Genomic DNA, 25,023 nt, shown 5'->3' with positions numbered 1-25,023 from the left:
GAAGTGAAAACTTTCTGGGCTCTCTGTGAAAGACTGAGTATTTAGTTAAGAAATTGTACTTATTTTCTAGTACAATCTCCTTTTCAGACGACGTACTTTGTATGCGGATTTCGGAATGAGTTGCTCCAGTCAGCATATCTTATGGCATCATATTGTGGGGTAACTCATAGCTGAAGAAGAAAGTGTTCACTTGCACAGCAGGAGTGTGCAATAAGGATAAACTATGGCGTCCGCTCTAGTACCTCTGGTGAACAGCTGCCGCTACTAACATCGCCTTCGCCGGCGGGGTAGCCGCACCTTGTCACGGTTCGCTCGGCTCCCCCCGTGTCGGAGGTTCTTTTCCTCCCTCGGACATGGGTGTGTGTGTTGTCCTTAGCGTAAGTTAGTTTAAGTCAGATTAAGTAGTGTGTAAGCTTAGGGACCGATGACCTCAGCAGTTTGGTCCCATAGGAACTTACCACCATATCGCCTGACAGAACGTTCACTCCCTTATGGAGTTTGTTGTCAACAATAGCTCGCATTTCCAAACCAATGGTTGTTGTTGTCGTCTTCAGTCCAGACACTGGTTTGAAGCAGCTCTCCATGCTACTCTGTCCTGTGCAAGCTTCTTCATCTCCCAGTACCTACTGCAACCTTCTGAATCTGTTTAGTGTATTCATCTCTCGGTCTCCCTCTACGATTTTTACCCTCCGCGCTGCCCTCCATTACTAAATTGGTGATCCCTTGATGCCTCAGAATATGTCCTACCAACCGATCCCTTCTTCTAGTCAAGTTGTGCCCCAAATTTCTCTTCTCCCCAATGTTATTCAATATCTCCTCGTTAGTTATGTGATTTACCCATCTAATTTTCAGCATGCTTCTGTAGCACCACATTTCGAAAGCTTCTATTCTCTTCTTGTCTAAACTCCTTATTGTCCACGTACCACTTTCATACATGGCTACACTCCATACAAATGCCATCAGAAAAGACTTCCTGACACCTAAATTTATACTCGATGTCAACAAATTTCTTTTCTTCAGAAACGCCTTCCTCGACATTGCAATTATACATTTTATATCCTCTCTAGTTCGACCACCATCAGTTATTTTGCTGCCCAAATAACAAAACTCATTTACTACTGTAAGAGTCTCATTTCGTAATCTAATACCCTCACCATCACCAGATTTTATTCGACTACATTCCATTATCCTAGCTTTCCTTTTGTTGATGTTCGTCTTATATCCGCCTTTCAAGACACTGTCCATTCCGTTCAGCTGCTCTTCCAGGTCCTTTGGTGTCTGTGACAGAATGACAATGTCATCGGTGAACCTCAAAGTTTTTATTTCTTCTTCATGGATTTTAATACCTACTCCGAACTTTTCTTTTGTTTCCTTTACTGCTTGCTCAATACGCAGATTGAATAACGTCGGGGAGAGGCTACAACCCTGTCTCACTCCCTTCCCAATCACTGCTTCCCTTTCATACCCCTCGACTCTTATAACTGTCATCTGGTTTCTGTACAAATTGTAAATAGCGTTTCGCTCCCTGTATTTTACCCCTGCCACCTTCAGAATTTGGAAAAGAGTATTCCAGTCAACATTGTCAAAAGCTTTCTCTAAGTGTACAAATGCTAGAAACGTAGGTTTGCCTTTCCTTAATCTAGCTTCTAACATAAGTCGTAGGGTCAGTATTGCCTCACGTGTTCCAGCATTTCTACGGAATCCAAACAGATCTTCCCCGAGGTCGGCTTCTACCATTTTTTCCATTCGTCTGTAAAGAATTCGTGTTATTATTTTGCAACTGTGACTTATTAAATTGATAGTTCGCTAATTTTCACATCTGTCAACCGCTGCTTTTTTTGGGATTGGAATCATTATATTCTTCTTGAAATCTGAGGGAATTTCGCCTGTATCATACGTCTTGCTCACCAGATGGTAAAGACTCATAAATTTAGAAGGACAAATGACACACAAAAGAAATGACTTAGACTTATAACGACACAACAGACGTCAATACGCGCGCACGCACACACGCACACTCACTCACACACACTCCGTCCTCAGGCTTTAGAAGGCCAACGGTACCGACCGGCCGCCGTGTCATCCTCAGCCCACAGGCGTCACTGGATGCGGATATGGAGAGGCATGTGGTCAGCACACCGCTCCCGGCCGTATGTCAGTTTAGGAGACCGCAGCCGCTACTTCTCAATCAAGTAGCTCCTCAGTTTGCCCCACAAGGGCTTGACAACAGCGTTCGGCATACCGGATGGTCATCCATCCAAGTGCCCAGCCCGATAGCCCCTAACTTAAGTTATCTGACGGGAACCGGTGTTACCAATGCGGCAAGGCCTTTGGCACTCACTCACACACACACACACACACACACACACACATTCGCACACAAAATTTTAATTTTTGTCTCGATAACGAACGTTTTCCCAAAAACAAACTTACATTAGTTCCAGTTCCCGAGCCAGATAAAGGTCTTCCGCAGGTTTCCCTTGGACAGAACGCTAACCGATACTGCTGGCTTAAAATCTTCACGTAAAACTTACTGCACTTTTGGCTTTGTACGGGGTGACGTAACCATTCAGTTCTTTGCCAGTTTTTGCGTTAAATCACGATTTATTACAATGTTTGCACGTGTATCGACAAAGAAGAAAAGGCCGAGTGCTAAAAGATAGACATCACTTTATTCCATATATGAGTGCACGCCAGCACTGCTCCGAAGGGAAAGTCTCCAAGCAACACGTGTCTGAGACCTGCGCAACCTGTGCTGTTTGCGCCACGGTACAAATACACTAAGTAGTACCCATCAAAATATCAATAACTTTTACAAATATCACACATTCTGGCGTTTTAATACGAATTAACTATGGGTGTAAATCTTACTTTAATTCTTCTAAATAAATTGTATTTATTCTACTTAGAAACTGCCTATGAGCGCAGAACAGGGCAGCACACCCTGCCTGGTACACGCGGCGCTCGGCGACCACAGCGTAGCTACGACATCTGAAGATGAGCTTATGACAGTCCGAAACCGGTCGAGTGAAAATAAAGAAATTTACAACTCAAGCCGTATTTTCAACCTCTGCTATAATGCTCCGTTACGGATGTTCTTTCAACAGGATTGTTTGTAGAACTATTACGGATGAGCTTGTACCACAAGTATCCATTCCATGTAAACAAAAAAACCGTGTTAATCCACGAGTGCATTCGCTATCCATAACAACATTCTTTTCCCCTGCTTCCTTGGTACAAGACTACAGAAACGAACATAAATGACACTTTCATTCAAAGACAATAATTACACTGAAATCACCATAATGTATGATGCTCCCCAGGACATTACAAAAGGCGGTACACGGTTCTCAATAGCGTGTGCGGTCACCGCGGACGTCAGCACGTGCTCTGCAGTGTACTCCCATGCTGGCCACAGTGTTGACGATGAGTTCACGTGGTGGGACCTTCCATTCGTCGAGCAGCGCGACTCATGACTGTTGCGTGACTGGTGCACGCGGACGTCCTCCAAGACATCTCCGAAAGGCATCCCACACGTGTTCGATGGGGCTTGACCCGTGGGAATGGGCAGGTGAGTCCATATGCCGAATATAGGCTCGACCCAACAACTCCTTCACGTATGCAGTTCGATGCGGTCGAGTATTGTCATCCCTAAAAATAAAGTCGGTGCCGAATTTAGTCACGAAAAGACGCTCGTGGGTGTGCCGTGTGCAACGACTTGGAGGTGAGTACGTCTGTGGAACATTAAGGACCACCAAAACGATCATGTTCCTGGATGTATTACGTGTTCCTACGTCTTGCCAGATGAGGGATGAAGAATCCATTAATTTTGTTAAGATCGCGGGCAGCTGTTACTAAGGAGTCTTGTCGTTATTTTGTACCACTACTGCGTGGGGAACAATACTTGTCAGGAGAATCTTAGCACTTGAGCAAAACAGTCGGTGGCAACCCATTACTCGTTTTCGGTTAATAAGAAAACGAAGCATTGGTTATCGCCAGTCCTGGGCACCTGGGATAACCGCATTTAGATTGGTAATGAAAAGTACATCCCCCTTCCTAATGTCTGCTGTTTCCTTACACATGCAAGACTTCCACCTCCTCTTCCTCCTTATTCTGAATTTTCACCTGCTTTCATGGCCGCTCCAAACGTCCTCCCGATTTGAAAGCTTCGACAAATAAAAAGATCCTCCTGAAATGTACGACCGAACATCTATCACGCACACTGTTGCATTTGAATACCACACTGAATTTGAAATGTACACTATGTGATCGAAAGTATCCGGACACCCCCAAAAACAAATGTTTTTCATTTTGCTGCCACTTACTGCCAGGTACTCCGTATCAGCTAACTCAGCAGTCATTAGACATCGTGAGAGAGCAGAATGGGGCGCTCCGCGGAACTCACGAACATCGAACGTGGTCAGGTGATTGGGTGTCCAAGAAATTGTCGTGTAGCCACTATGCCACAGGCCGTGCGTTATAAAAAGGTGCTGGATCGTATTGAATGATGCAGTCGCCATCTCCGAGTTGCTCTTCAACAGCGGGAAGCAGTAAGGTGCTTAAAATATCAGAGTAGGCTTGTTCTGTGATAGTGCCACGCAAAACCACAAGGGGTGCAGGCCCCCTCCACGAAAAACACGACCACACCGTAACACCACCACTTCCGAATTTTACTGTTGGCACTACATGGTCTGAAATGAGGGGAAAATGCTTAAGAATAATAGTAATTACATCATCTGAAAAGCATTTGTCGGAAAATTTCAGAAGTATTTGTGCAACGTAATTAAGGACAATAATAGCAATAACGGTCAACTCTTAGCTCTCACGACACTGTATTCGACTAAAAGAAACTAAAAAATTCGGAAATTAACATTTGCAAAGATATAAGCAGTTTTACTAAGACGATGTTTCAGGGAGTGGCCGGTGGGCATGACACCCACACCGATCCTCTGCTTGGATTGGCGCCTGAGGATCTTAACAAATGCTGTCTCATTCAGTTATTCCTGACGTACATTTCTCTTATGTCTATACATAGGTTGAATAAATTAGCTCAGTAAAATAAAAGCTGTTAGCCGTAAACTGTTCGTTCAATATCTTCAATCTTTCCACTGCACACAACCCCTCACATTTGCCCCTCGCTACCGAACCACGACCGTGGTACTACGCCTCTGTTGCATCTCCATCTGTCCCTGTCGGAAAAACTGAGTCATTGTTCCGTCATGACGAGTGCAAAATTGTGAGACATTAGTATTATGCACTAGCGATCACTATTTTCTATTAATATTAACCCCTCCTACAAGGTCTCTGAGTAATCTACCTTTAACTGTGTCGTCCGCTACATTTGAGTAACGATGACATACACCATGTCATCAAAAGTATCCGGATACCTGGCTGAAAATGACTTACAAGTCCATGGCGCCCTCCATCGCTAATGGTGGAATTCAGTATAGTGTTGGCCCACCCTTAGCCTTGATGACAGCTTCCATTCTCGCAGGCATACGTTCAACCAAGTCCTGGAAGCTCATTCTTCACGGTGTGCTGCACTGAGGGGAGGTATCAATGTTGGTCGGTGAGGTCTGGCACGAATTCGGCATTCCAAAACATCTCAAAGGCGTTCTAGAGGATTCAGGTCACGACTCTTTGCAGGCCAGTACATTACAGGGATCTTGTTGCCGTGTAATCACTCCGCCACCGGCCATGCATTATGAACAGGTGCTCGATCGTGTTGAAAGATGCAGTCGCCATCCCCGAATTCCTCTTCAACAGTCGGTAGCAAGAAGGTGCTTAAAACATCAATGTAGGCCTGTGCTGGGATAATGCCACGCAAAACAACAAAGGGTGCAAGCCCCATCCACGTAAAACACGACCACACCCTAACCCCACCGCCTCTGAATTTTACTGTTGGCACTACACACGCTGGCAGGTAACGTTCACCGGGCATTCGCCATACCCAAAACCTGCCATCGGATCGCCACATTGCGTACTGTGATTCGTCACTCCACACGACGTTTTACCGCTGTTCAATCGTCCAATGTTTACGCTCCTTACACCAAGCGAGGCCTTATTTGGCACTTACCGGGGTGATGTGTGGCTTAGGAGCAGCCGCTCGACCATGAAATCCTAGTTTTGTCACCGTCTGCCTAACTGTTATAGTAATTGCAGTGGGTCCTGATGCAGTTTGAAATTTCCGTGTGATGGTCTGGATAGATGTCTATCACACATTACGACCCTCTTCACCTGTCGGCGGTCTCTCTCAGTCAACCGACGAGGTCAGCCTATGCGCTTTTGTGCTGTACATGCCCCTTTACTTTTCCACTTCACTATCATATCGGAAACAGGAGACCTAGGGATGTTTAGGAGTATGGAAATCTCACTTACAAACTATGCACTGATGTAAACACACGACGAGTATAACAACACACTGGTTTTTTAAAATCTTAGGGCTCCAGGGCTCCGTAAAAGTGAGGGTGGTAGTAACTTATATTTCAGGTGGAGGGGAGCAATAAAAACAATGGCACCTTTCCCCACTTTCCACGCCTGATGGGCCACTGACCTCATTTTCGCGAGAGTGAAGGTTGATGCTCTGTCTAGCCGTCCAGGTTAAGATTTTCCTTTGTTTTCAAAAATCACTTTAGGCAATTGCTGGGATGGTTTCTTCAACAGCAAAGCGATCGAATATCCGTCCAATCCTCTCCTCATTAAGCACGTGCTTTTTTTCTTATCTCTGTAGTATGACTTGTATTTTAATTGTATTAAGTTGGAAGATCCTGTAACTCTGTAAGTGGTAGAAGAGTTTGGGAATTAGCTTGGAAGACGTGACCACAAGATGATTGTGAATAATATTAACATAGCATACCACGGCAACTGCAACAATGCGATTACAATGTTTTAGCATAATAGGAAGTAGGATGAGACAACCGTCCACCGAAGTTGCGATCTCGTAGGTAAAACACTTGCATGCTGTGAGAAACGCACACACTGACCAGACATGGTGACTCTCGACACCCCGCCCCCCCCCCCTCCCCCACCACCACGAACCACCACGCAGACGCCTCGAATAACCTGTTATTTTTAAACAATGTTTTCGACAGGCGTTAGCACCTAGAGAAATGATTATTTCTTGCTTGTGTGATCAGTCCTTCGACGTGTTACATAGTCAATATTTTAATAAAACAATATACTTTTTTTACGGTCCACCATCACATGGAGAGAAATTTCTCGATAAATAGACAGGCAATAGTCTAAATACGGAACAAAGACTTTCGGTACCGCGCCGTTTCAGTACCGTCCCCAAATATTTACGCGGCGAAGTGGTTGAAACTGCGCCTAGTCCACCTCCCTTCGCAAAACGTTGACTGTAAATCATAGGAAGAGCAGTGTTATAACACTCTTTTCTTTAATAGCTCTCGAGGGTTATTAATTTAAAAATGCAGGAAGTGGAGAAGAGAACAAAACAGAAGGATTGAGCAGAACATCAAAACAAACAACTTAAGAAAGAAGAAGTTGAACCGCTTAGTTATTTTTTCATGAAGATTATTTTTGACGTAATAACATCGACGAAAGGTGCTGCAGTAGCCTTATTTAGACTAAGGTCACTCCACTAAGATGGTTGCCACTGGAAGCAACTGGCTGGAATCGGAAGATTAGCGCCTGGTGGTCCGCTGCCAACGTGGAGCGCTTTCTTTCTAGCCTCGCGCGAATTTTGGTCTATTCCTGGCTTGTGCATAGTGGAAAATGACTCGTAGCTCAGATTTCAGCGGTCTTCTACATTAAGATAAGTACTCAAAATGTGAGAGCGTTATTACTTCACTTATCTTCTAAGTCGTCATTTAACAAGAGAGCTACCAGTTTTCGACCTCTATTTTCTTATCTTAAATAGCTTGTTTCCATGTACATTGTCATTTCTCCATGTTCTGCAGCTTGTGTTGCCCTGTTTAAAAGTAAACTTAGTTGCTTTAATACTTATGGCAATGAGAAACACCCAGCAAAGTATTCGCCCTTTTCCACGAGCATTCATATCTAACCGGATATGTTTAGCGAGTTCACATTACTACATAATTAGTACTTGAGCATTACAGAATAGAGGCGGTAATGATAATAAATATAATCGTTTCTGAGTTTCATGGGAGTACGATCGGGGATGTGCCCCTTCGGCGTTTTGAATCCTCAGAGGAGAAAAGTAGTTACATCAATGACATCAGCAAAAGCAGGTAATGACGTTCGGTACACTATGTGATCAAAATTATGCGGACACCCCCAAAATCATACGTTTTTGATATTAGGTGCATTGTGCTGCCACCTACTGCCAGTTACTCCATATCAGCGACCTCAGTAGTCATCAGACATCTCCAGAGAGCAGAATGGGGCGCTCCGCGGAACTCACGGACTTCGATCGTGGTCGGGTGACTGGGTGTCACTTGTGTCATACGTCTGTACGTGAGATTTTCACACTCCTAAACATCCCTAGGGCCACTATTTCCGATGTGACAGTGAAGTGGAAACGTGAAGTGACACGTGCAGCACAAAAGCGTACAGGCCGACCTGGTCTGCTGACTAACAGAGACCGCCGACAGTTGCAGGCGGTCTTAATGTGCAAGAGACAGACATCTATCAAGACCCTCACACAGGAATTCCAAACTGCATCAGGATCCATTGCAAGTACTATGACAGTTAGGAGGAAAGTAAGAAAACTTGGATTTCATGGTCGAGCAGCTGCTCATAAGCCACACATCACGCCGGTAAATGCCAAACGACGCCTCGCTTGGTGTAAAGAGCGTAGACAATGGACGATTGAACAGTGAAAAAACGTTGTGTGGAGTGACAAATCACGGTGCACAATGTGGCGATCCGATGGCAGGGTGTGGGTATGGCGAATGCCCGCTGAACGTCATCTGCCAGCCACAGGCCTACATTGAAGTTTTGAGCACCTTCTTGCTTTGGGGATGGCGACTGCATCTTTCAACACGATCGAGCACCTTTTTATAATGCACGACCTCTGGCGGAGTGGTTACACGACAACAACATCCCTGTAATGGACTGGCCTGCACAGAGTCGTGACCTGAAACCTCTAGGACTCCTTTGGGATGTTTTGGAACGCCGACTTAGTGCCAGGCCTCACCGACCAACATCGATACCTCTTCTTAGTGCAACACTCCGTCAACAATGGATTGCCATTCCCCAAGACACGTTGCAGCACCTGATTGAACGCATGCCTGCGGGAGTGGAAGCTGTTATCAAGGCTAATGGTGGGCAAACACCATACTGAATTCCGTCATTATTGATGGAGGGCGCCGCAAAGTTCTAAGACAATTTCAGCCAGGTGCCCGGATACTTTTGATCACATGGTGTATCTTCTACATCTAAGACATTTGTTAATGTCGACATTCCTTTTACCTTTTAGGTGGCATGGCAGCCAGTTTGGCAGCTTTCGAAACATGACTAGAACATTAGCCTGTGCAATACTATTGTAACGATTTCACATGTGCATGTTAAGAGCCACGGAAATAAATCTTCAGGGGTCAGATTTTAAAATACGTTTGGAGTGTGCTGCAGTACGAAAGTGTAACATGGACACTCGGATAATCAGAAAAACATAAAAAAACAGCTTTAGAGATATGGTGCTGGCACAGAATGATCCAGATTTCCTGGGTAGACAAGATATCAAAGGAAGAGCTGTTCCACAGAGTGCAGGGAGAGAAGCCTCTCCTGGAGGTAGTCGAACACAGAAGGGACACATCTGTCGGCCAACTGCTGAGACATGGTGGTATCATTAAAAATATCGTTGAAGGGACAGTCGAAAGGAAAAACAGAAGAGGCAGGCCGAGACTAGAATACATCGGCCAGATCGTGGAGGATACCAGCTGCATCATCTACTCCGCTCTCAAAAGGAAGGCCGAAGAGAGAAATGGATGGCGATCTGCTGCTAATCGACCTGATCTTTGAAACCCTAAGAAGGAGAATCTTCGTACTTCCACATTTAAACTGTATGATGGTGGGACGTCAGCTGGTGTGATCTTTATTAAAAATGAAACTCCTCCAGCTGTACTTAAGATTTCATATTTATTTGGCAACGTCGAAAGTAGTAGCCAAATAAATATGAAATCTTTAGTACACCTGGAGGAGTTTCATTTTAAATTAAAATAATAAGGAGAAGGTGGCAATGTGCACTGGCTTCCTCGCTCCTCCGATCTAATCTTATCTGATTTCTTTTTGTGGTATTATCTCAAGTACCGAGTATACAGGGTGGTTCATTGATCGTGAACGGGCCAAATATCTCACGAAATAATCGCGAAACGAAAAAACTACAAAGGACGAAACTCGTCTAGCTTGAAGGGGAAAACCAGATGGCGCTATGGTTGGCCCGCTAGTTGCCGTTGCCATAGGTCAAACGGATATCAACTGCGCTTTTTTAAATAGGAATCCTCATTTGTATTACATATTCGTGTAGTACGTAAATAAATATGAATGTTTTAGTTGGACCACTTTTTTAGCTTTGTGATAGATGGCGCTGTAATAGTCGCAAACATATAAGTACGTGGTATCACGTAACATTCCGCCAGTGCGGACGGTATTTGCTTCGTGATACATTACACGTGTTAGAATGGACCGTTTACCAATTGCGGAAATGGTCGATACCGTGTTGATGTATGGCTATTCTGATCAAAATGCCCAACGGGCGTGTGCTTTGTATGCTGCTCGGTATCCTGGACGACATCATACAAGTGTCCGGACCGTTCGCCGGATAGTTACGATATGTAACGAAAGAGGAAGCGTTGAGCCACATGTGAAATGTCAACCACGACCTGTAACAAGTGATGATGCCCAAGTAGGTGTTTTAGCTGCTTGGCGGGTTAATGTATGGTGCGCCATTATGGGAGGAAGGATAATTGACCCCATTTTATCGATGGCAATCTGAATGGCAATGTATGCTGATTTCCTACGTAATGTTCTACCGATGTTACTACAAGATGTCCCACTGCAAGACAGAATGGCGATGTACTTCCAACATGATGGATGTCCGGCACATAGCTCGCGTGCGGTTGAAGCGGTGTTGAATAGCGTATTTCGTGACAGGTGGATTGGTTGTCGAAGGACCACACCACGGCCCGCACGTTCATCGGATCTGACGTCCCCGGATTTCTTTCTGTGGGGAAGGTTGAAGGATATTTGCTATCGTGCTCCACCGACAACGCCTGACAACGTGCGTCAGCGCATTGGCAATGCATGTGCGAACATTGTTGTTGTTGTTGTTGTCTTCAGTCCTGAGACTGGTTTGATGCAGCTCTCCATGCTACTCTATCCTGTGCAAGCTGCTTCATCTCCCAGTACCTACTCCAACCTACATCCTTCTGAATCTGCTTAGTGTACTCATCTCTCGGTCTCCCTCTACGATTTTTACCCTCCACGCTGCCCTCCAATGCTAAATTTGTGATCCCTTGATGCCTCAAAACATGTCCTACCAACCGATCCCTTCTTCTAGTCAAGTTGTGCCACAAACTTCTCTTCTCCCCAATCCTATTCAATACCTCCTCATTAGTTACGTGCTCTATCCACCTTATCTTTAGTATTCTTCTGTAGCACCACATTTCGAAAGCTTCTATTCTCTTCTTGTCCAAACTAGTTATCGTCCATGTTTCACTTCCATACATGGCTACACTCCAAACAAATACTTTCTGAAACGACTTCCTGATACATAAATCTATATTCGATGTTAACAAATTTCTCTTCTTCAGAAACGCTTTCCTTGCCATTGCCAGTCTACATTTTATATCCTCTCTACTTCGACCATCATCAGTTATTTTACTTCCTAAATAGCAAAACTCCTTTACTACTTTAAGTGTCTCATTTCCTAATCTAATTCCCTCAGCATCACCCGATTTAATTTGACTACATTCCATTATCCCCGTTTTGCTTTTGTTAATGTTCATCTTATTTCCTCCTTTCAAGACACAGTCCATTCCGTTCAACTGCTCTTCCAATTCCTTTGCCGTCTCTGACAGAATTACAATGTCATCGGCGAACCTCAAAGTTTTTACTTCATCTCCATGAATTTTAATACCTACTCCAAATTTTTCTTTTGTTTCCTTTACTACTTGCTCAATATACAGATTGAATAACATCGGGGAGAGGCTACAACCCTGTCTCACTCCTTTCCCAACCACTGCTTCCCTTTCATGCCCCTCGACTCTTATGACTGCCATCTGGTTTCTGTACAAATTATAAATAGCCTTTCGCTCCCTGTATTTTACCCCTGCCAGCTTTAGAATTTGAAAAAGAGTATTCCAGTCAACATTGTCAAAAGCTTTCTCTAAGTCTACAAATGCTAGAAACGTAGGTTTGCCTTTTCTTAATCTTTCTTCTAAGATAAGTCGTAAGGTCAGTATTGCCTCACGTGTTCCAACATTTCGACGGAATCCAAACTGATCCTCCCCGAGGTCTGCATCTACCAGTTTTTCCATTCGTCTGTAAAGAATTCGCGTTAGTATTTTGCAGCCGTGGCTTATTAAACTGATAGTTCGGTAATTTTCACATCTGTCAGCACCTGCTTTCTTTGGGATTGGAATTATTATATTCTTCTTGAAGTCTGAGGGTATTTCGCCTGTCTCATACATCTTGCTCACCAGCTGGTAGAGTTTTGTCAGGACTGGTTGTCCCAAGGCCGTCAGTAGTTCTAATGGAATGTTGTCTACTCCGGGGGCCTTGTTTCGACTCAGGTCTTTCAGTGCTCTGTCAAACTCTTCACGCAGTATTGTATCTCCCATTTCGTCTTCATCTACATCCTCTTCCATTTCCATAATATTGTCCTCAAGTACATCGCCCTTGTATAAACCTTCTATATACTCCTTCCACCTTTCTGCCTTCCCTTCTTTGCTTAGAACTGGGCTGCCATCTGAGCTCTTGATATTCATACACGTGGTTCTCTTCTCTCCAAAGGTCTCTTTAATTTTTCTGTAGGCAGTATCTAGTGAGATAAGCTTCTACATCCTTACATTTATCCTCTAGCCGTCCCTGTTTAGCCATTTTGCACTTCCTGTCGATCTCATTTTTGAGACGTTTGTATTCCTTTTTGCCTGCTTCATTTACTGCATTTTTATATTTTCTCCTTTCATCAATTAAATTCAATATTTCTTCTGTTACCCAAGGATTTCTAGCAGCCCTCGTCTTTGTACCTACTTTATCCTCTGCTGCCTTCACTACTACATCTCTCAGAGCTACCCATTCTTCTTCTACTGAATTTTTTTCCTCCATTCCTGTCAATTGTTCCCTTATGCTCCCCCTGAAACTCTGTACAACCTCTGGTTCTTTCAGTTTATCCAGGTCCCATCTCCTTAATTTCCCACATTTTTGCAATTTCTTCAGTTTTAATCTACAGGTCATAACCAATAGATTGTGGTCAGAGTCCACATCTGCCCCTGGAAATGTCTTACAACTTAAAAACTGGTTCCTAAATCTCTGTCTTACCATTATATAATCTATCTGATACCTTTTAGTATCTCCAGGGTTCTTCCACGTATACAACCTTCTTTCATGATTCTTAAACCAAGTGTTAGCTATGATTAAGTTGTGCTCTGTGCAAAATTCTACTAGGCGGCTTCCTCTTTCATTTCTTAGCCCCAATCCATATTCACCTACTATGTTTCCTTCTCTCCCTTTTCCTACACTCGAATTCCAGTCACCCATTACTATTAAATTTTCGTCTCCCTTCACTATCTGAATAATTTCTTTTATTTCATCGTACATTTCTTCAATTTCTTCATCATCTGCAGAGCTAGTTGGCATATAAACTTGTACTACTGTAGTAGGTGTGGGCTTCGTATCTATCTTGGCCACAATAATGCGTTCACTATGCTGTTTGTAGTAGCTTACCCGCATTCCTATTTTCCTATTCATTATTAAACCTACTCCTGCATTACCCCTATTTGATTTTGTGTTTATAACCCTGTAGTCACCTGACCAGAAGTCTTGTTCCTCCTGCCACCGAACTTCACTAATTCCCACTATATCTAACTTTAACCTATCCATTTCCTTTTTTAAATTTTCTAACCTACCTGCCCGATTAAGGGATCTGACATTCCACGCTCCGATCCGTAGAACGCCAGTTTTCTTTCTCCTGATAACGACATCCTCTTGAGTAGTCCCCGCCCGGAGATCCGAATGGGGGACTATTTTACCTCCGGAATATTTTACCCAAGAGGACGCCATCATCATTTAATCATACAGTAAAGTTGCATGTCCTCGGGAAAAATTACGGCTGTAGTTTCCCCTTGCTTTCAGCCGTTCGCAGTACTAGCACAGCATGGCCGTTTTGGTTAATGTTGCAAGGCCAGATCAGTCAATCATCCAGACTGTTGCCCCTGCAACTACTGAAAAGGCTGCTGCCCCTCTTCAGGAAACACACGTTTGTCTGGCCTCTCAACAGATACCCCTCCGTTCTGGTTGCACCTACGGTACGGCCATCTGTATCGCTGAGGCACGCAAGCCTCCGGAAGGCGAACTACTCGCTGTTGAGAGGAATGTCGTTACACGTATTGACAAATGCATTGAGGTTGACGGACATCATTTTGAGCATTTATTGCTTAAGGTGGTATTTATAGGTAAGCACGCTGTAACAGCATTCGTTCTCAGAAATGATAAGTTCACAAAGGTACATGTTTCACATTGGAACAACCGAAATAAAATGTTCAAACGTACCTACGTTCTGTGTTTTAATTTAAGAAACCTACCTGTTACCAACTGTTCGTCTAAAATTGTGAGCCATATGTTTGAGGCTATTACAGCGCCATCTATCACAAAGCGAAAAAAGTGGTCTAACTAAAACATTCATATTTCTTTACTTACTACACGAATATGTAATAAAAATGGGTGTTCCTATTTTTGAAAAAGCAGTTGACATCCCTTTGATCTATGGCGACGCCATCTAGCGGGCCAACCATAGCGCCATCTGGTTTCCCCCTTCAAGCTAGACGAGTTTCGTTCCTTGTAGTTTTTTCGTTTGATGCTTATTTCGTGAGAAATTTCTCCCGGTCGCTATCAATGGACCACTCTGTATATTAACTGGCCACATCGCCTTATAGACCGAAAGATGACAGTCGCCGAGGAAATCGTTCGTATCCCACGCCAGATGGCAGCTGACACTACTCCCGAGTTTTCAGGACTGGCTAGGATCATGCATAAATGTAAGCAGCCAACATCTGAGCGACATGAACGAAACAATGAAATTGCCAACGTAAACCATATATTGTCATCAATAAAAATATTGTAAACAAAACTGACCGAGTACAGCCTATCTGAAAACAATTTAATTCCCGTGACGGACCCTGTAGATACAGAATAGACACTGACCGAGAAAACTGTCTTCCGTGGTGCGTGCTATGAACACACAGTGCAAGGTTTACCCTGGGGTTGCGCTTCTTTTGTCGAGCGAGAGCATCTCTCGTCACGCACGTGGTGGCCACACACCCGCGCGGCGCTGCGGTCGCTTCGCAGAAGGACGCCGTCCGCATTATCATATTTATCAGACCCGAGTCGCCGCCTCCTTATCATAGCGCGCGAGCACACACGCACACACACGCACACACACACACACACACACACACACACACACACACACACACACACACACAAGCTGCTCCAGCTTTACCGCGAACCTTTCATCCCCGAGTGCTCTGATACTGTTCCATATCGCACTACCGGGAGTTTACTAACGATGTTCGGTTCTCCGTAAATGAGAAGCAGATGTGTTTTCGTAGCTTCTACACCGTTTACGTGTAGCGACAGCGGCCCACAGCTCAAAACGGTCCCTTAAAGAGATGGTATTTTTGATAGTTCGCCAGACTACAGTTAAGTTCGACATTACGACGGAAGCCAACCGTAGCTGACGCTGGTGATGTTTAAATCGTGTCCGCCTCGGTAGCTGCGCGGCGCATTGCAGCGGAAAGGGCGCGGGTTCGATTCCCAACCGGGTCGGAGACTTTCTCCGCACGGGGACTGTATGTTGTGTTGCCCTTACGTTCGTATCGTCACAACTGACATTCCACTGCTGAGATGGCTGTATGGCCACATCCTAAAAGCCAAAAAAAATTAAATCATGACGCTACACACAACTCTGTCACAAAAACTGGCTTTTCGTTCAGTCGCAACAATTTTTCGTTCTCAGTCAAGATGTCCATTAACTGTTTTCTTTTGTATTTGCTCAACAATTACGTCGCCTACGCCCTTTTTGACCTTCTGTAGCCGGCCGGTGTGGTCGAGCGGTTCTAGGTGCTTCAATCTAGTCGCATGTTCGAATCCTGCCTCAGGCATGGATGTGTGTGATGTCCTTGGGTTTAAGTAGTTCTAAGTTCTAGGGGACTGATGACCTCAGGTATTGAGTCCGATAGTGCTCAGAGCCATTTGAACCAATGACCTTGTGTATAGTGTTATTATTTTCAAATTGATTTTTCAGTATAAGTCAGTATAAGCAGACCAAATGTCAACATTGTAGTGCTACAAAATAAATTACTACATTGATACGTGTCCTCTTAAACTTCTTCGTGTCAGACAGAAATCTCACAAAAGAATGTACTGCATTTAACTGACCTTCTAAATAATCACAACAACAAAAGCTATGCTCCTCTTAATTTGTAGAGAACTGTAATATTTCTTAATGCCGCTACTCTTAAATTGGGGAAAAAGCCCTTTCCCGCGGTCGAGTGACTTGTATGCCTCTATGACACAGACAGCCGTACTGTAGCAGCGACCAAGTACCACATGGGACAGGTATCTGTGGAAAGAGGCCAAACTAACATGTGGTACCTTCACCGAGTAGTCAAGCTTTCGACACTATTTCCCATGAGATCTTATTTTCTAAGTTAAAGCTATACGGAATAAAGGGTTCACATTTATCGCTAATGGAATCGTACCTTGATAACAAACAACAAATGGTCATAACCGAGAACCAACTATCGGGCATGAAACCGGAGTTATTCAAGGATCAGAAATTGGCTCATTTTTCTTTCTAGTGTATATCAATAACCTCCCACATAACTTGCCAGACAGATCAATTCTATATGCTGACGACGGAAGTCTGGAAAAAAAACAGAGACATTATATTTTCATTTGACTAAGTTGAAACCAGAAGGGACGGTAAACACATCTGTCAAACTGATAGGAATTTATTTAGACCCGAATTTGAACTGGGGCATCATACCCAACAACTATGCCAGAAACTGTCCATAGTATTTTTTTTATTGCGCAAACTTAGGACTTGTGTCAGTAAGAGCCAAATGTTAGAGGCATACTATACCTTTTTACACTCGCACCTGGTCTATGGCATAATAATTTGCGGGAACTTTTCAGGGGGTCAGGAAGTTTTTAAGTGGCAGAATAGAGCAGTTACGAGGTACGACAATGAACCACGCAGACCAGTATTTAGGGAGCTGAAAATAATGACTCTCTCTGCAGTATTCATATACCACTGTCTGATAGACATAAAAGAAAACCAGAGTAACTTCACAGTAAGGGGGGGGAGGTACATTCACACAACACAAGAAATAAACATTACATTGACACGGCCCAGGTAAGGCTAAAGAAAACCCAAAACTGCCATAGCTACATGGGGATTAAGCTATTCAACAAACTGCCTATAACACTGAGGGAAATGCCAGTACAGCAATTATGGAAGAAACTAAAAAATTGGCTGATTCTGAATACAACCTACAACATTCTGGAATTCGGAGAACACTTGACACGCCTCCAGAACGAATGATGATTATAGCACGTAGTGAAAATATAGGCGGTATCATATTCTGTGACAAATTTGATCCAAGGAGATGTATAACCGTAAATATTTTTCTTTTCTGTATATTTTTTAAAAACTAATTGGTACCTTTAAAAAAATCTGTATGTATGTATTATATATGTTTTTGGATAGGGGCGCCTTTAGCAAAAGTATGTATTGTATTGTGTTTAGGTACCTTTCCTTGTATTTTTTGCCGCTGTCTATTACAACACTAACAAGGGAACCTCCCCATCGCACCCATCTCAGATTTAGTTATAAGTTGGTACAGTGGATTGGCCTTTAAAAAATTAACACAGATCAATCGAGAAAACAGGAAGAAATTGTGTGGAACTATGAAAAAATAATCAAAATATACAAACTGAGTAGTCCATGGACAAGATATGCAACATCAAGGATAATGTGAGCTCAGGAACGGCGTGGTCCCTTGGTTAGTGTGAGCAGCTCACAGTCTCCGTGATGTAGCCTATCTTCCGCATGGAGTACACAGTTTGTATACTTTGATTATTTTTTTCATAGTACCACCCAACTTCTTCCTGTTTTCTCTACTGATCAGTGTCCAGTTTTTCAAGGCCTATCCACTGTGCCAACTTATAGCTATATCTGAGGGGGGTGCGATGGGGAGGTTCCCTTGTAAGTTGCTTAACAATAAAATTTGATTTAAAAAAAAAAAAGGATTTTGCTCCCACCTACGTATATCTCGCGAAGAGTCCATGAGGATAAAATCAGAGAGATTAGAGCCCACACAGAGGCATACCGACAATCATTCTTCAGACTGGAATAGAAGGGAGAACCGGTAGATGTACTCAAGGTACCCTACGCCACACACTGTCAGGTGGCTTGCGGAGTATGGATGTAGATGAAAACATCGAAGAATGGTAATAATGCTGTGACAGAAAGCGTCCGTCAGTGGCAACTCGGAGGACGCCGTCTTTCCACAAACACAGCGATGTCATTACCTCATGCGCCCTCCACTTTTCCCTCAGGCGGCATAGGAGCACCAAAGCAAACTGAATTCTGCGCGAGGCGCAGTCGCTCCAGAAAGCCGCGGAGAGCGTACCGCCGAGGGGCTCGAGTGCTCTCCCCCTCCCTCTTCCCCCCCCCCCCCCCCCCTGCCATCCCTCACCAGGACCGCGACCTCAGAAATACCAGGAAGCACGCTGACAGGCAATTTCTGGAAAACACAATACCGGGAATGCCAACAGCACCGCGACGACGAGAACGGCGTTGAGACTGCAGCGGGCAAGTATGAAGGGAGAAGAGACAGAGAGAGAGAGAGAGGGGGAGAGAGAGAGTGAGAAGCGCACAAGAACGCAGGTAGCGAGCGGGCAGAGCTGCTCCGTCAAAAACGGTACCGTCGGCGCGGGCCAGGTATAACCACAGCCACCTCGTGGTCCGGTCGACGCCATGTCGATTCTGCCCTGTCACCTCTTCGCACCGAAAGCTGACCGCAGCGCAAGGCCGGCGCCGCGGCGCGCGTACAAACTGGTCCCGGCTGCCCCACACGTGCGTGCAGCCGGGACGAAGCGGAACTGTTACGTAAGCTCCGCGCGCGTTCCGGGAATTTGCTTTAATCGAAACCGGGCAAGCCGGTGTGTCCGTTAATCTTTCCCTTCCGAGAAGCGACTCGAGGTGCGAGAAAAACAAGGTGTTTTCTTGTTTCGCCTTTCTCGTTTTTACTACAGCTTTATTTGCATTGTGTTGCAGCACAGATACAGCTGGGCGGGTGGTACCGACAACGCTGCTGCTGGATGTCTTCTTGGATAGCGCAGTCTGGAAAGCACGACCTGTACAAAATAGGATTTGCGAGTCCACCCCACTGATAACGCCTTTTAATTTTTCTGTTCCTTTCGTGTCGCAACTCTGACTGGATTGTTTGGGAAAGTGAACCAGACAGCGAGGTCATCGGTCTCATCGGATTGGGGAAGGGCGGGGATCGTGTGAAACCCAGGTCGCGCTATCCGTCCACGAGACTCAGAGGGCCATAGACACGGGTTCCCAGGCAGATGCCGTGTTTCTTGACTTCCGCAAGGCGTTCGATACAGTTCCCCACAGTCGTTTAATGAACAAAGTAAGAGCATATCGACTATCAGACCAATTGTGTGATTGGGTTGAAGAGTTCCTAGGTAACAGAACGCAGCATGTCATTCTCAATGGAGAGAAGTCTTCCGAAGTAAGATTGATTTCAGGTGTGCCGCAGGAGAGTGTCATAGGACCGTTGCTATTCACAACATACATAAATGACCTTGTGGATGACATCGGAAGTTCACTGAGGCTTTTTGCGGATGATGCTGTGGTATATCGAGAGGTTGTAACAATGGAAAATTGTACTGAAATGCAGGAGGATCTGCAGCGAATTGATGCATGGTGCAGGGAATGGCAATTGAATCTCTGTGTAGACAAGTGTAATGTGCTGCGAATATAGAGAAAGAAAGATCGCTTATCATTTAGCTACAATATAGCGGGTCAGCAACTGGAAGCAGTTAATTCCATAAATTATCTGGGAGTACGCATTAGGAGTGCTTTAAAGTGGAATGACCAAATGAAGTTGATCGTCGGTAAAGCAGATGCCAGACTGAGATTCATTGGAAGAATCCTAAGGAAACGGAATCCGAAAGCAAAGGAAGTAGGTTACAGTACACTTGTTCTCCCACTGCTTGAATATTGCTCACCAGTGTGGGATCCGTACCAGATAGGGTTGATAGAAGAGATAGAGAAGATCCAACGGAGAGCTGCGCGCTTCGTTACAGGATCATTTAGTAATCGCGAAAGCGTTACGGAGATGATAGATAAACTCCAGTGGAAGACTCTGCAAGAGAGACGCTCAGTAGCTCGGTACGGGTTTTTGTTAAAGTTTCGAGAACATACCTTCACCGAGGAGTCAAGCAGTATATTGCTCCCTCCTACGTATATCTCGCGAAGAGAGATAAAATCAGAGAGATTAGAGCCTACACAGAAGCATACCGACAATCCTTCCTTCCACGGCCAATACGAGACTGGAATAGAACGGAGAACAGATAGAGGTACTAAAGGTATCCTCCGCTACACACCGTCAGGTGGCTTGCGCAGTATGGATGTAGAAGTCGGCCGTGCCCTTTCAAAGGAACCATCCCGGCATTTGCCTGGAGCGATTTAGGGAAATCACGGAAAACCTAAATCAGGATGGCCGGACGCGGGATTGAACCGTCGTCCTCCCGAAAGCGAGTCGTAACTCTGACGACGTGTTGTTTGTGTGCACTGTGTTCACCTCGCTTTACTAGGTCTTCTAGGTGAATGTTTTGAAAACTTTATACTGTGCGTAAATGACTCCTCTGTACGACAGTATGGCGGATGTCTGAACACCTTTCATCCGACAAGTTTCCAAGCTTATTTTATTTGGCAACCAGTTTAAGCGTTTTACTACACCACCTTTAGGGCCCTGACCGGCGTGTAGTAGGAAAATAGCTCGGCTGTGATCAAAAAAGGGACCAGCAATACCGGTATTAGTAGATTTTTGCTATAGTGATCACTTTCACCGTCAACGTGTTTTGATCACAGCCGAGGTATATTCTTCCTACACGTCGATCAGGGGCCAGAAGATGGCGTAGTGAAACGCTGAAACTGGTTGCCAAATAAAATAATTCTGCGAACTTGACGGATGAAAGGTGTTTAACTTGAAATCCTCTATCGAGCAGCCCTAAAAAGATGGACATATGGAGACTTTACAGTATATCTGTTAGCCACTCAGTCATGTGTACTGCTAGAGTTTCAGCTGCTGTGTAACGTCACTCCTGAACACAGTTTCGCTAACTGCCGCATCACATGTTGACAGAGACATTGCAAAAAAATTACCAAATATGCAGCAACTAGTCGCAAAATCATGTTTTATTTATTCACTTTTGCAAATCGATTTCAACTGATTAACAGCCAACATCAGTGCTTTCAGCCAATATGTGCCATGAGTGGTACTCAGTTATTGGTTAATGGCTGTTAATCAGTTGAAATCGATTTGCAAAAGTGAATAAATAAAACATGATTTTGCGACTGGTTGCTGCATATTTGGTAATTTTATGGTTTACGGTCGCTGCTCGTCTTGGGAACCACATGGAGCCCACCATTCATAAGAGACTTTGCAGTAAATTCCCCTAAAAGTATGAAGTGTATACAGCGGTTTCTCAAAAGTCAAGAACACAATCACAAATCAAGTACATAGGTGATTTTCATAATCAGATATCACGATTTAAAGAAAATGTGTCTGCCAAGCCGGATTAGACGAGTAGATACAAACACACCACATAAGTAGCTGCTTTTAAGTTTTTTTAATTTACAGTAAGTTTCGGAGACTTTGCTCCATCATCAGGTGCGGGCATCTGTGTTTAACTCAAGTGCGCTGCAACTGGGAAGCCTACAAGTATTTTCTTCGAGAGCACTGCATTCGAGATTAACACAGTCAGTGCTTCCAACTAAAGTTTGTAAACAGTGAATGCGTTAAGCTTAAATGCAATGTTTATGTAGTGTTTCATTTATATTTCAAACAGGCAGTCACGGAAATAGCTTACAGTACAGGTGGACTAGTAGAAATGTAAATAATAGAACGACTGTCCGACAATCCGTAAAAAACTTAAATATTACTCGTAGTGTCACTCTTGTGCGGTACATATATGCTTATCACTTCGTACAACGTGTATTTGTTTCAAATATTTTGCGAACTTGCATGAGGATTCGCTGACGGCATGTTGTTTACTAACGATGGTTGTCGAGCTTTAAATAGCATCCAGCGTGACACGTGACCCCATTCTTAGTTTACGAGCGTGATGAGCAATTAATCAAGAAACCAATACACGACGTACGAGAGGGAAAACAGCACATTTCAACTGCAGACAGACTGACTGAAGTCAGCTAAAGTACTTTGTAAACAAAGTGGCCTAGCTAGGATCGCCCGTAAACAAGTTGACTATTGTTATCTCCATCATATAGTTCCTCGTGCAATGGCAAAATTATTGTGAAAGCAGAAAGAAATAGGAGAGTTAATACCATCTGTTAACGGATAAAATGACTTCCGCACACGTTGGAGAATCATATGGAAAGAAAAAAAACACTAAAAAAGCAATATATACAAAAAAACTGTAAACAATATGCATGCCTTAATAGGTATATAAAATCAAATTATGAGAATTAATAATTGTAGTAAGTTGCTGCTTTATGGTTGTTTGTTTTGGTGGAAGATGCTCTGTTTCCTGCTTTAGCGTGAAATCAGTGTTTGTAAACTGCCATGCCAAACAGCTGACCAGTCAAGATCCGTGTTGTGAATCAAAACACAAGCGACTGGTGTACAAACAAGCTCATACTGCTCAAGAATCTTGGAGAACTTACTACCTTTAAATTATTGTGAGTGACTAGTTATTCTGGAACAGTTTTAAAGGTGGAAATGAAAACGTGAAATGGAGGGGCACTCATATCTCTTTTTTAATTCTTTTTAAAGCATTACTCGTCCACAGGACTGCAGGTTCTGTAAGCGAGTCAAGCAAATGCATCAAATTTAATCTGAAGAGCTTGAAAAATAGAGAAAAGATTTCATGTGTAGACGACGGAGACTGAATGAATATGTCAATCCCGCCCCTCAATAAAGACAGCAGAGCGAATGTACTTAACTTACTTTTGCTGTCATACGAACAACATAAATTTATATGGCTCTTTCCATTATTTTATTACTTTTACTAGCGTAAAACTTCTTGAATGAAAAGAACGCTCTGTTCTCTAGTAATGCGTGGGCTATTCGAAAATAAGTCTGTTAAACAAAGAAGTGGAATGTACAGTCGTTACACTAAATTACAAACGATGATCAACATACCAGTTCACACTCGATCATCCCGGCGTGTTTTATGAGTTTTATTCCATAAACTTCCTCGTAGCAGACTTGCTGTCAGTCCTTCTCACAAGTTTTAGCGTAAAACAATATCTGCAATACAGAAGAAAAATGACCGATTTCAAGGTGTGATCGACTGAGGAGTAGTACATCCGAATTTCAGATACACTCAGTTTCCGGACAATGTTTTTATTGTTAGCGGGGTGACATACACCACTGTGTGTACAAATTTCGTCCGTGTTTGTAAACAGTGTGTGCTAGACTATTATTTGTCATCGGGTGGGAAGCGGTTAAGTGGCAGTTACTTTGACGGGCACCTCGCCTCGTTAAGGCGACCTCGTAAGACTCGGGTTTCGTGTGTTGTGTTCACGCCGGCGTGTGAGAAGGCGGTGCTAGCTTTTGTGACTACTGTTTTTACTCACAGCGTTCTGGTATATCCAAGTTAGTTATTGCGTGAAGCATTCACGAAGCTTTGCATAGTCCGCCGGAGGAAACGGTCCACGGTCTCGGCACTCGCGCGCGAAAGACTGCACTGTCTCAAGGCGACACGCGGTCTGTTGTTATCTCAGTCGCGGAGCGCGCACTGCGTGTGTCGGCTGCTCGGCCGCTGGTGTGGCACTGAGGGCCAGCCGGCGGCGGCTGCCGCTCGCAGCTGCGGCGGAGGCAAGCTCGATTCCCGCGCCGGCTGCCCCCACCACGCGCCGGGCCAGTGCCCCCTTACCGCCTCCCCGCCGCCGGTGCACCGCCGTAATACTCGCGCGACGCCCGAGGCGGCTGTGTCGCCGGCGTCTCTAGGTGCGTCGGCGCCCTCGGCGAGTCGGCGACTCCGAGATAGACAGACGCTCTGCACAAACCCCACTAACGAACTTTCCGGGCTATTCGAGGATAAGATTCATGGGGGGCACTTTATGGGATCGGTGGCCTCATATGGCTCAGACAGGAATCCACTGATTATTTATTTCAAGTTTCTGCTGCCAGTCTCTTTTTATTTGATGCGCAATCTAACATAACGCAAAGCGTTTCGAACATGTTCTGTTCATCTTCAGGAGTTTATACATACATACATACATACATACATAGAGAAATGTTACTTAGAAATAAACAGTCTTAAACTAGATTAATCTAGAACACTTTGTCCATTGTTTTTACTGTACCTGTGGTGTGGCATTTGAGGGGAAGGAGGGGGGCAGTGTATGGCTAGAAATCGGAATCAGTGATGTCTTCTGCTGGTTTTCTTCTTTGTGGCTGACTATGTATATCACAGACTGCATGGGATGCATATAGATTTGCATCAGTTACGTGTTACGAAAATAGTGTGAAAGGCCTTTATATGACAGTTGATTTCTCTGCCTCGTGATGACTGGGTTTTGTGTGATGTCCTTAGGTAAGTTAGGTTTAAGTA

At 44.3% G+C, this 25,023-nt stretch overlaps 1 protein-coding gene across 2 annotated transcripts in view; it reads right to left on the bottom strand.

The window, feature by feature from the left end:
- The window catches only part of LOC126278049 (cytokine-inducible SH2-containing protein-like), a 277,315-nt gene extending 253,055 nt beyond the window's left edge, over window positions 1-24,260 (bottom strand). Inside the window, exons 1-2 of one of the 2 annotated variants that reach the window (XM_049977845.1) lie at window positions 24,044-24,241; window positions 23,607-23,714 (exon numbers count right to left, since the gene is read on the bottom strand). In XM_049977845.1, the coding sequence (XP_049833802.1) occupies window positions 23,607-23,624 (18 nt within the window). In that variant the 5' untranslated portion in view covers window positions 23,625-23,714; window positions 24,044-24,241. Of the gene's footprint in view, window positions 1-23,606; window positions 23,715-24,043 lie in introns of both variants that reach the window. The other variant, XM_049977843.1, reaches the window with a different exon arrangement.
- Window positions 24,261-25,023: the final 763 nt, after the last annotated feature.

The sequence above is a fragment of the Schistocerca gregaria genome, chromosome 6 (genome assembly GCF_023897955.1).
Source record: "Schistocerca gregaria isolate iqSchGreg1 chromosome 6, iqSchGreg1.2, whole genome shotgun sequence".
NCBI classification, from domain to species: domain Eukaryota; kingdom Metazoa; phylum Arthropoda; class Insecta; order Orthoptera; family Acrididae; genus Schistocerca; species Schistocerca gregaria.
The sequence above is the reverse complement of the archived record's forward strand: the minus strand, read 5'-3'. Positions and strand labels throughout refer to the sequence as shown.